Here is a 12,977-nt window from a genome sequence, read left to right as displayed (position 1 = left end):
TAAATGGACTAAGCAATAAACTGACTTCATTGATTTTCATTTTCCATGTTGTAAAAAGTAAGGAGTAAGCAGAAAGTACAGATTATGAGAAGTATATTAACTTTTAAATATTCTTTTGGCTTTAGTCAGCCAGTGGAATGCTGGTGAAAATGTCTGTGATAGCCATATACTGGGAATAAGGTATTTTAATGTAAACTTCACGGACTCTTTATGCTTCAGTACCATTAAAGTTTTTTTCCCCCCCTTTAACTTAAGTTTTGCTCCTCAATTCATATTCTTCTTTACTCAGTGTTTTATAAAACCAGTCACCCAGTCCCTCCCCCAAACATATTGATTTGTCAATTCTGAAATTTCAATATGAATATCATTAATGATCCCAAAAATAAAACTGTATTACTTCTAGACAGAAATACTAGGAAATCTTCATGGGACACAGAAGGATGTGGTCTGGATATTCATAAAAGCTAACTTCAGAAATAGGCTCCTCTCTGAACCATCCCTGACAGAGCTTGCATTCTCCCTCAGGAGATGCCTCACCACTAACAGATGAGAGGAGATTAATCTGGATAAACTTATCTACGTGAAAACTATTCTTACATCAAACCGTCATCAGGACATACAGGGAAGGCGATAAACAGGTGAAAACTGGACACAGGAAAGAATAACTTCTGCTGAATTGTCTCTAGAGATTTCTAGGAATTAAATTTGCAGTTGATATATAGATTTGAATTCTAAGAAAATAGTAGGGCTTACAGATTCAGGTTTTTTTTTAACACCCAGATAAGATACCTTAATGGTGAATATAAAAAACTGACTACAAAGATCCTTTAAAGATACAGCTTGATTTCTTCAATGTAACAGATCAGTCTTCTAAAGACCTCAGCTAAGAAAAAAATACTTTAATGCCCTTTATACTTAAGTTGAGCCAAAGGCCATATCCCCAATGGTTACCAAGACTGAAACAATGTGAAAAGAGGTATACATAAAATGATCCATCCTGTAAAAATAGATCCACAATACGCAAAATTGACAGTCATTTCTATTAGATTAAAAATTATCTGAGTACTGCATCATAACATATGGAGAAAATGTAATAAGCCTAGTTAAACAGAAACATTGATGCTAATTAGAAACAGGATCTCCCCAAAATAAACTGCAACTTTAGTTTTTCAGGCATCATCCAAACATAAGGAAAATCTGAAATGTAATAAAATGATATTCAGAAAAAAAGAAACTATCACACAGACATGAAAAGTTAAGAAAAATGCCATGAAATGAAAAACTACATTTAGTTATTTCATGGGTGTATCAGGCAGATGAGAGGAAAATGCAGTTTATGGTTAACATAGCAAACAAAGACTTTTCTAGGCGTTTATGTGTTCTTTTCTAGGCCTCAGATTTTCACTTAGGAAGAGAAGCAGTTACAAGCATCTTTCATTACTTGCCTTATTTTTCTTAGCAGTGTGTGAAAAGGTCTGAAGAGTTCAGACATATCTTCTGGTTTATGGTCCAAGTTTAATGGTCCCTCAGAGTAGACAACAAGGCCACTGTAGTGTGAACACATGCACGAACACACACAAAAATGGAAGTTTCATTACACCCAGCAACTACTGAATAAGAAGTCAGAAAAGCAACTGTACATAAACATTAGAACTACACTCAAGTTATATATTGTTATCTTATTTTTGTCTTATTCACCCACAATAAGAATGAAATGCTATTTAAAGCAACAGGAAAATGATCCCCTCCCCCCTGTCCACCCCCCCTAAAGCATGGGAGAAAAACCAATAAAAAGCATAAGAGAAAGAACATACATTTACTTCATTGCTGTGGCTGACCCATAAAAAATAAAACAAGAAAATAAAACAAGAAACTGATTATCAAGTTGGAGGAAGTCCATTGACTTGAGAGAGATTGTAAATGGCTTTTTCTTTCCAGGCTAAATAATTTCTAGGTAAAAGAGTTGACTCTTGAGCTCCTATTTTTCTGCCTTTAAGATAAATACAACCTGGTATTAACATGTGGTAAAAAAGACAACACATTTGCTAAATCACATAAAACACATTTTGATAATATCATGCTTCTAAATCAACTCAGCACTTGTAGAAATTTCCCTGGAAAGAGGTTAGCTCATGATCCTGAAAGCCTCCACGCATTTCACTGGAGATACCTCAATAGTTCCTCCGGACCGAATCAGTACTGCCCAAACCTGTGTGTCAGGGATTAAACAAAATTCACCTTCACCTTTATCTGCTGCATCATACTGCACTGCATCTGAAAGTAGATTCCACCCACACCGGGTACCACTCTGCTTAAAACTGTTTAACACTCTGCCCAATGCAAAAACAACATATGTTTCTCAAATGCAAATGGATCATGTGTTCTCACACTTGAGATTACGTATTTTAGCCAGACCATCTTCCCCTTCCTGCCCTTACCTTGGGTAAGTGAGAGCTGCCTGCATCTCAGAGCAATGTTCCTTTTCTTACACTCAAATTACATGTTGCTTCAGAGAGTATTGTAGCTACTTTGCATCCAAATCATCCAGAGTTATGGGCCCCTCGGCTGACTAACAAGACTGTTGATGTCTTTTGCTCACCGGCTGTTCACTAGCAAGCACCCTGTGTGACCACCGAAGGCTCTCAGACACAGCAGCAAAGCTGATGTCACAAGTTATATGAATCCCACTGAAGTATTGAAAAAAAGGACCACTTACACGCTGTTTACCATCTGGGAAATACTGCTCTTTTTCTTCTGTTTATAAACCTAGAGTCTCGCTCATGCCCTGGTACCAGGATAGTACCGTGGTCTCCCATCAGGCTGGAAGATGGCCATCAGAAAGTTCAGAATTGTCAAGATAACAGAGGGTCCAAGAAATTTGACTACTAGACTTGATCAACATTGCTTTGGGGACTGAGGTTTTCAGGGCAGAAGCAGGGAAAGGTGAGAAGTGGGGAGAGAGAACAAAGTTGCTTCTTTTGCAAGTCACCTTTTTTTTTGTGGCTTAAGACAAATTATCCTGTTACCAAGGTTACACACTTTTTTTTTCCCTAAGCTTTCTGAGCTTCAACAAGCAGGCTGCCATGAAGCGAAGCAGTTATTGCTGACTCACATACTAATGTTCTGCCTAAAAAAATGTTACTACTTTGAGTGGCAGCTTGAGGCTGCTCTCACCGAACTTGTGACTTATACAAAATCACCATTCCCTTGGCAATTTCCAGGTATAGCTCACTTTCCATAGAGCTTAACTCGCAGAAGAACTTAAAAAAACAGAAGAGGGATAGAGCACTACAAAAAAAAGATTATGAAATGGCCTGTGTATATAAATGACCTTTGAAAGTGTTCCGAATCAAAGTTTGAATATAGTTGTACCATGGAAAAAATTAAAAACCTGGAAAAAAGTGTGAATATTTCCTACTAGGTTCAAAGTTCACTGACACCTGTTAACACACTAGGCAACACACACTGCTTAACATGCACTGTAAACTGATGTCTGAAAAGAAACCTCAGACAAAAATGACTCTGAAAAAGTGTTCCTTAAATCTTTGCTATTAGGAGATGGAGGGGATCCAGCATTTCTTGCTCCAGACCCATCCTTCTCATTAAGATACAACAGAGCAACAGCATGGCAGCTTTGAGCTGCACATGCCTTGTGTTCAAAGGCTTCTCTCCTTTCACAGTCCAAATAAAAGGCTTGCATTTCTTCCAGACAACAATGTATCTGGATAGCGTAGTTTTTCTGTGGAACTTCACATGGCAGTGATTTATTTTGCAGTCACTGGATACTTTGGAGCAGTTAAACTTTTTTCTTTTCTCCCTCTGTGTCCTTCTTTGTAATTTGGGATTGATATGGTGTGTTTTCCAGAGAGCCCTTGGTTTTCCAGTTAGTCACGATGTATTCTTCTTCACAGTGTCTTCCAGCAGCTTCAAACTGAGCTCACACATTCCCGTTCTCTTTTGATAATCAGATTATTACTGTTATTATTTTTAGAATGACAGTTACAGACAGTAACCTATTTAACAGGAACAATGGGCCACAGGGATTTCCTGAGGAGAAGCGTATTACACTCAGGATTTGAGGTTTCTTATTTCCCTCAATTATACTACTTATATTAGCTAACTTTAAAACATTCACAATGCTAAAATATTAAAAATATGCTGGCTTCACTCCAGAGAAACTGCTGTCTTACTAAATCATGAAGACTCATCAGGAAAAATGCATCTGATTTGTTCAATATTGCAAAAACTGCATGAAACAAAAAACCTATTTTAATTTAGTTGTCTTGAGTGGTCAATACAGGGCACAAATCTACACATAAGGTACACATGTTAATGCTTTCCTTGAAAAAGATTTAACTCAGTGGTGACAATGCAGTTTGTCATGACAATTCCTTTTGAATCTAGAGTCATTAAGAAAAATACACAATTCCTATTAAAATTTTTGTTTTCAAGACTTGTATCCTTAGGTCACATTATTTTTGAGTGACAAAATACCTGCTTTCAAAAAATATTTCTGACAACGTGACATTCTATAGACTGACATTCCTAATTTTTTTTATTTCTTTCTGGAGGATGACTGATCAATTGTTCCAGGTTCCTGCCTTCTATATTTAGAGTTCTACCTTCTCTTTTATTTTTTTCTCTTTATATTCTACGTGAAACTGATAATGATTAAAAAAAAACCACTCCACACAAACCAAGACATAATCCTCTTTTTTGATTATTTTTTTTTTTTTAAAGAAAGTACAAGCAAACTCAGATGAAAGAAAATATGCCAAAATTCTGAACAAAGTTTTTGAAATCTTCAATAAATCTTTAAGTGAGGCAGAGTGGAGAGTAGTTAAAAAATTACTTACCATACAATGGCTAATCTTGGAATTGTAAACATTAAAGCCGGTTCATAGTCATCTATCATATCTTGAGTGAGGTATCCAAGCCTTAAGGCTCTAAGCAGAAGAATAAAATTATTTAGTAAGAGATCACACTCTCAAAGAATACATTTCAATAGGAAAAAAATTGAAAAAATGTTATAAGCCAAACCAAATTGATAGTATTTACCTCACGAACTATTTTTGTATAATCTAAACCGCTATGTATATAACCAACTGTTGCAGTCTCTGCTTCAAAAAAAAAATTACTATATAAAAAATCTTTAAACACTTAAAGCTTTTATAGCTATCCAAACCCCAAATCATTTTAATGCCATCTTCCCTTTTTATTCACTATTTCATGCCAAGCTTCAGCTTGTTATTGAAAACCACTGGTGCTTAGAGTTTTTCAACTAAAAGAAACATTTTTAAAGTAATAGTGGAAAGTACTTGGTTTCATTTTCAAATAAAACTTGCTATAATCATCTAGGTCAACCCTGCCAAACTAACAAACCAAACTAAAAAGAAACCCCAGTTCTATACAGCAACTATTATTGAAGTCTAAGGATTTAGTATTTGGGGGGCACTACACTGTCCTCTAATAACTTTTCAAATATCTTAAGCCCCTTTTAAACTGAAACCAAATTTGTTTAGGCTTTTCACTTGGCTATGTGTTTCTAGGTTTCTTCACAATTTCTTAATTTCCATAACTTCCTCAAATTTCTTCTCCTATTTGTCCACATCAGTGCATAAGGTAACACTCAAAACTGTGCACTAGTCCCGCTGAGATCTGACTGGTTCTGAAAAGAATGGAAAGACCAACTTTTTCTTATTCCTTGTCAGTACTTGTCTTGCCAATACTGCTGTTGGACAGCTAAATGACCACAAAGCAAGCACTGCTTTGTACTAACAGCAGATGGACTCGGTGCATGGCCCACTCTCACGCCATTCGTCCCTGCAGCCCACTGCCAGATTACCCAAAGCTGCAGATGAGAAACCACCTTCTTCCTCTCACTGGGCAAATATGTGCAGATCTAGTAGCTCTCTGACTGATGGAAGGTAATTGCTCCTACTGCTCGTGAGCATTTGGAGTTGTAATCCTGTCTTTTAAAATGCTTGAGCACCTCTGACCTTGGTGTCATCTACAGACTGTGGCAGTGTGCTCTGTGCTCCCTCATTCCTTGATGGAAGTATCACCCACACCAGACTCAGGGTCCTACTTCACAAGCTCTCCTAACATGACAGCAAAACCAAGACTTATTCCCAAGTGCATTTTACAGTCAATTGTCTCTAATAATTTCACCCAGACCACAGTTCACTAGTTTCCTTTTGAGAACAGTGCTGCACTGCTCAAAAGCTCACTAAAGCTGGGGATTTCACATGCTGTTCCTCTCCAGTGCCTGCCTGCTAGGTTAGTTACTCTGTCACAGGGGAAAAAGAAAAGTCATTCAACACCGTACATTCCAAACAAATCCACATTTTTCTTATCACCTCATGCTCCTAAAAGAGCTTATGAATTGCTGGAATTTTTTTTAACATCATCTCTTCATACATACAGAGTCAAGCTCCAGTCCTTTAAGATTTTAAAGAGCCTTTACAAGTTCTTTATGACAATCACTAGAGGTTCACAGATGATTTGAATCATCTCCCCATGTATTCTTGCATGAAATACCATTAAGTCCTGATGCCTTAAACAGATTTAGCTCATTTAAATGCTTAGTCTTCATTTACACATCCATAATATTGTTATTGTTGGTTAACTTTGGAGGTTTTTTGCCTAGAAAACAAAAAGCATAGGCTTGTGCCTGGCAAGCATGCTTAATGTTTTTTAACTTTATACTTGGATACTTACTAGAAAAGCAAAATACCTGCTGTTTTATGATGCTTCTTAAAGACTACAGTTAAAGTATTTCTACCAAAGCTTAGACTGAAAGTAAACACAGATGTGAAAATCTAGTACTTAACTAAAATGCTTACCTCTCCACAGTTTCACAGAAAAGTACGATTACCTCTTGCTGTACATAGTATTCTTTTGGAGATTTCACAGGTACCATGGCCGACACATAACTACAAAGATTATAAAATAATGTACTTCTGTTTTACACGCTTTAACAAATCAGATTATATATGAAAACAAACGTAGGACAAATCATCTTAGAAACATCACCTTTCCTGTACCATTTTGTATTTATTTTGACAGCATTCACTATGAAAATTGCACAGTGTAAGAATCTATAAGAAATGCACCCGATTTAGCTATTGCAGATTGGTGCAGTAGAACTCAGTAGTAACTTAAAATTACACACATTTAGCTATCAGAACTCCATACTGTGTGGCACAGGGAGGTAGGTCCTAGAAGGATCTTTATCACTGCATCTTGAAGATAGAATAGTTTACTCCGCATTTCCTTAGCAAAAAAACTGACTAAAATGCACATTTTATCTAGAAAGGTTTTACATGAAATTATATTAATGAAATTCAGTTAGCCAGCAGAGACAATTTAGGAGACCTAAAAGTTGGCATCTTTTCTATGTGCAATTACATGCAAAAGCACTAATTCACAAGGCAAGGAACATTGGTAAAGTGGTTTTCTGTCACCATATTACTTAATCAGTCATTTGTAGACTACAGGTAACACAGGAAGGGAAACAGCTGTTTGCAAAACAAACGGCAAAGAGAAAAAGGTGTATGTAGAGTCGGTATGGACAGGTCAGAAACTGTGCACAGGCACTGTCAAGAACCAATTACTGATTGCCATCGGTGTCTGCACTCAAAGCCACACTTAAAAACACCTTTTTTAGCCAATGTTTTCAATTAAAATGTTTTGCAATGTAACAGTATAATGATGGTTTTTTGAATCAGAAAAAATTGCTTACCCAAGTAAAATAATACAAAAGAATATGAATACTGAGGAAGGACAAACAGTACCAGGAGACAAAACAGTCTACAGATTACTCCCAAGAAAAATTTAACACACTACTCAATTTTAAGAAACCTGTTCTGCTGAAGGTAGGCATGGCTTTATTATATTAGATCTGTAGATAATCCTGTCCAGTATCCTGTCTGTAACTATGCCCAGCACCACAAACGTCTAACAGACATGCAGGAAGCTGGCTTAAATTCTGAAGAATGATGCAAGACTTGGTCAATGTGACCTTTGCTTCAATAAGCAGTTACTTTTCTCACTCCAAAAGCAGTTATTTGTATTTTTGAAAAATGGCTTGGAGGTTTACAGCAGTCACAAGTTTTTAAATCAGTGAGTACCTGCAGTTAATTATGGCTTGTGTAAAAGCACTTCCTTCATCAGATTTCAATTTGCCTTCTTAAATTCACTGGGTGCATCTTGCTTTTATCTCTAAGCACAAGAGAACAAAACTTCATAATCTCTAGACTATTGGTTGGATTCAGGATTCCCTCTGTTAACCTGATCTAGTTAAAGATGTCCCTGCTTACTGCAGGGGGTTGGACAAGATGACCTCTAAAGGTCCCTTCCAACCCAAAGCATTCTATGATTCTATTTGTTATCATGTTTTTTTTTTTAAGTGTCTCTTATTTGTCGCCTTTCGTCCAACAAAAAAAACATTAAGGGAAGAGATTTATGGCTTCCGTTTGTGTCTTGGAAAACCTCCCTCAAATGCCATATGCCAGTAAGCAAATGGAAGATTATAGTTTAGTTGAAGAGAGCAAATGTTGATTGCTAAAAAGCTATTTAATTTTCTTTTCATTATTACTACACTGGAAGGGGGGGAATCTAATAATACAACAAATTACTGAAGAATTCAAATCCCATGATATAAAATCACACACTTTTTCCATAAAAAGAAAACAGAACAAAACAGCCAACTTCCAAAAACCAACAAGCCACACAACAGCCGCAGTAGTCAAGCTCACAATGCATTTACTTGGGATCTTTTACCTTAATTCAAATTCAGCAAAAAGGACATCAAAATGCTTGAGTGAATCTTTCATTTTTTCTGTGTAGAGGTTCAAATCCCTTAAGGCTTGGTCACGAATGATATTTCTAACTTCCTCTAGGCTTCGGGTCAGATCCTTGGCCAATGGCCTCATAGCCATACTCTCAATTTCACGATTCATAATAATTGAACCAGCAGCCAAACACTATGAAATACATTAAGGGAGAAAAATATTAATTTTTACAAAGTTACTTTTATGTTTTAAAAAAAAGCACAAGATGTGATATTTAATACTTTGAACAAGGGCAGTACTTAGCCTCAATTTGTTGCAAATTATTAAACAAGTGAAAGATTTAAGACCGATACGCAGAGTCATAAGCCTTCACGTAAAAGGGTAGGGAGCAGCTCAGGGAGACATGAGAACAGGGGGAGGTTGAAATGCAAGAACCACAGAGCTGGAAGAACTTCAAAAAGCTCTTCTCCCACTAGTTCGGCAATAAGTATTGGTAGGATATACAGTCTATGTATGCAAAGAGTGCTTGCATAAAAGGGATGCGAATCCAGCTAAAGTACAATCAATGGACTGTTTTGATTCAGGCTGGACTGCTTGATTTTGTAAAACAAATCTATTCCTTAAAAAAAAAAACAAACCACACACAACAAAACAGAAATTCTGCAACCATGATGCCTTTTGCAGCAAAACTGGTCATACTGGCTATAAGACCAGGGATCCAGCTAGACCAGTATCCTGTCTCCCACCGAAGCCGTGAATTAATTTTATGGGAAAGAACATAAAAACCAGGTCACGGAGTGATTCTTCCCTTTCCATTTCTGGAAAGCAGCTTTAACAGACTCCTTGCCTCGAGAGTTATACATGGACTCCCTCTGACCAGCTCACAAAGACATTAAAAGTAGTTTTTTACTGTAACTCATTAATAAAACTAGTTTAAAATCTTGCTATTAAAACCAAGCTATTTAATAATCTCTGCTGCTGGCTTATTCCTTCACGGATACATTTGGAAGACAACAAGCACTGATAGAAATCATACTTGCTGTATTAATGGAAATACTTGTAACTGAACATATACAAGGTTGTTCTAGTCTCGGAGTTCTCCCCCCCCCCCCCCCTTTTTTTTTAATCTCCATTTGCAGCTCTGCATCCCCCCCCTCCCCTGCACTCCCCTGGGTGGGAGGCATTTCTGCAGCTCTGTACAGGGGACCTGCAATCCCAGCCCTTGCTCAGAAGCCTGGTGCATTGACTCGTGTTTTAAGGGCACACAGAGAAGATCAAGTTCTCACCTCTTAGCAGCCACAGCAGCATTTGTGGGGAAGTGCAGATAAGGCAAGTCTTACTTGTTGATAGGTACTCTTACTCTGGTAACTCAGAGCGATTGCACGGACAAGGACACGTAAGTGTATATTCCTAACAGTCCGTAGAGTCCTCCTTACTACCTGAATTTACAGGAGGACAGTGTCTACCCTAGTATGAGTTAGCATTACTTCATCACTGCATATGTTACCTTCTCTGAAACCAATGGGTCTCTCCAGCCAGGTGGTTGAAAGTTTGATTTGGAAAGGGTAAAAGCATGAGCTTATGCAACACAAACAGTGAATAAAGGGAGACTTCTTTTCTCTCCCAGAGGATACTGGCTGTCTCAGTGACTCCCTCAAGCATTTTCCACAATGCAAGGAGAAGTTACTACATTGGTTCGCATTTTTTCCTGTTTGTTGCTGTAATCCTGGTTTGTTAGTCTCTTAGAGTAAGAAAGGATAATGGGATTCACAGGGATTCTTTATGGATTGTTCAGAAAGAATTACCCCGTCTTCTCCTAACTACCAAGGACTCAGAATAATTTAGGTTGGAAAAGCACCATTAAGCCAGTGTGTCAGACTCTCAGCATTTTAAAACAGAGCATGGCATCACCTGGATGACAGCAGTGAAGGTCACATGATAATGAGAAGAAAAACTGCTGACGTTTTTGCTGAGGACAGGATTATGTAGCATTGACATATCAAATTCATTTTGTAAATTTTACCTGGGACTTCCCTGACTCAGGGAAGACTACAATTAACAACTGTCGAAGAAAGTCGCAGAAACAGAACATATGGAGGCATATTGGACTGAACAAGATAGGAACTATTGATGGAGAGCATGCACTTTAAAAAGGAAGGAGGAACTGGCAGAGAAAAGAACAGATAATAACAGGAGCCGAAGGACTGCTTCAAGTACAGGAGAGGCAAAGCTGAAAACACAACCACAACATGCTGTTGTGTGGTGGGATATCTAGACTACTCCCTCCCCTCAACTCTCAACAAATCTGGGGTACTTAAAGTCACCCTCAGGCCAGCAGATCTGAAGACACTAAGTTTATCATTAAAGATGCCACAATGATTTTTTTTTTTATTTTTAGCCAACAGACATCAGTACTAGTGAATAAGTATCTTATCACATCTTTTTTTCTGATACTTCAGGCTTCCCTTGGTTAAAATAATTAAATCTTATTCACTACCAAAATCCCTTGTTCCTACAGGGTGCTGTTCGAAGCAGGTCTTCGAGAGAAACCAGGTAAGAGAAGAAAAGTGGACTTCAGTGTTTTGCACAGAAACCATTATATTTTTAGCAGACACATGAAACAAGTTACATGCAACAAATGTCATATCAACAAAGTTATGAATGTTTAATATGAGTCATAGTATAACATAACCATTAAAATAAAGTGACAGCATGCACTTATATTGTTGGAGATAAACTTTCATCCTGATAAAATTCCCTTACATATTTGTTTCTAAGGTTTTTCAAACCGTGAGATGCCCATCGGATTTAAAAAACATAAACCAAGAATATGAATCAGATGCTAATTCACAAAAGAATAGTTTTTAAGAGGTGTTCATAATGGCAGCAGACAATTATGAAAATAAACCGGTATACTGTTAGCCCAGCCAATACCAAAGCCATAGTTAAAGAATCCCCTTCCACTGAGCATCCAAAGCAAGTTCACAAAAATCTTTACTTTGCTCTGTAACTATATTTACCATTTTCAGAAAAGTCTCAAGATGTACTTTAAACTCCTGGCTTTATGCCACAAGAAATTGTTCATTAACCCCAAGTAACAGAAATATGAAAGACTTACTTCTGCTCCAAACCAAAGCTGTCCTGCAAGGTTGTCATGGCGTATTTCCTCTGGAAACTTAACACAAAAGTCTCGGTTGGCCCGTTCATGTGGAATGCATTCATCCATGATTTGATTTATGATGTTCAAAACATTATCCTGAAGCAAAATATAGGATAGCATATATACTGTTCCCACATAAATGCCACAAACTTTTTTCTAACTTCTAATAGAATTTATTAGTGAGGCACCAACTAATTAAGATAGCAAACGCAGTGTTTAACTCTTACGGTCATCACACACACAGAGACAACAAAGAGGAGAATACTGCACAGAAAGAAGAGTGGCGAACTTCACTGTTTCTAGTTTTCCTGAAGACTGTTTCTCAGATTCAGCGCACTGAACGCTGACTGCCTTAGTGGGACTTCTGACGAGGAGGTGTGATTTAAAGAGTTTGTTACCTCCAGCTATCTATCTGGAAAATATCAGTAAATAAACTAGAAGTACAAGGAAATTAGACTTCTCCCATTTCCTCTCAGCAGCCCCAATGATACGCGCTTCATTCTTCCCAAAAAGAACGCCTGAGCGTGCCCTGGAGGCATCAGAAATTGAGTTATATTGGGACCATTGGGCTTGAACAGACTTAAACTCATCCTGGGCATCGAAAGCAGGTGGTTTCCACACCGGACTGCCCTGTGGGCAAGGGCTGGCACGCCTGCCTGCCATCTCACCCCCCGGCCATCCAGGAGGATAAGGGGACACCGCGCAACTTAGAGAATCTTAGCTGCTCTGATCTATGTCTACACCAGGACAAAGATCAAAGACCTACAACCAGCTTCTTGATATGCAGTAAATAATCTGTATTCATTTATTTGAAAAGATAATTTTCACATACCACTGCTGGGAACTGCATGGAATTTGATTAACATAATAAAGGTAGATTGAGAGCATGAAAAAGGCTGAGTGCTTTCATTAAAGTTGTTTTGTCTGTCTCATGCTTCTTCCACTACTTAGAGAATTCATGTTTTATTTATACTATTTTTCAAACAAATAAAAACCAAATCTGTCTGTATGGATCTGTTTAA

The 12,977-nt window shown here is 37.6% G+C and overlaps 1 protein-coding gene across 5 annotated transcripts in view; it reads right to left on the bottom strand.

The window, feature by feature from the left end:
- The window catches only part of ZFYVE28 (zinc finger FYVE-type containing 28), an 81,800-nt gene that overhangs the window by 47,675 nt on the left and 21,148 nt on the right, over positions 1-12,977 (bottom strand). For 4 of the 5 annotated variants that reach the window (XM_075709104.1, XM_075709105.1, XM_075709106.1 and 1 more), the window contains exons 2-6: positions 11,914-12,051; positions 8,785-8,987; positions 6,846-6,935; positions 4,857-4,946; positions 1,446-1,547 (exon numbers count right to left, since the gene is read on the bottom strand). In XM_075709104.1, the coding sequence (XP_075565219.1) occupies positions 1,446-1,547; positions 4,857-4,946; positions 6,846-6,935; positions 8,785-8,987; positions 11,914-12,021 (593 nt within the window). In that variant the 5' untranslated portion in view covers positions 12,022-12,051. The remainder of the gene's footprint in view (positions 1-1,445; positions 1,548-4,856; positions 4,947-6,845; positions 6,936-8,784; positions 8,988-11,913; positions 12,052-12,977) is intronic. The other variant, XM_075709108.1, reaches the window with a different exon arrangement.

This window comes from Pelecanus crispus, chromosome 4, assembly GCF_030463565.1.
Source record: "Pelecanus crispus isolate bPelCri1 chromosome 4, bPelCri1.pri, whole genome shotgun sequence".
NCBI lineage: Eukaryota > Metazoa > Chordata > Aves > Pelecaniformes > Pelecanidae > Pelecanus > Pelecanus crispus.
Note: the sequence above shows the minus strand (reverse complement) of the source record. Positions and strands in the feature narration are given on the sequence as shown.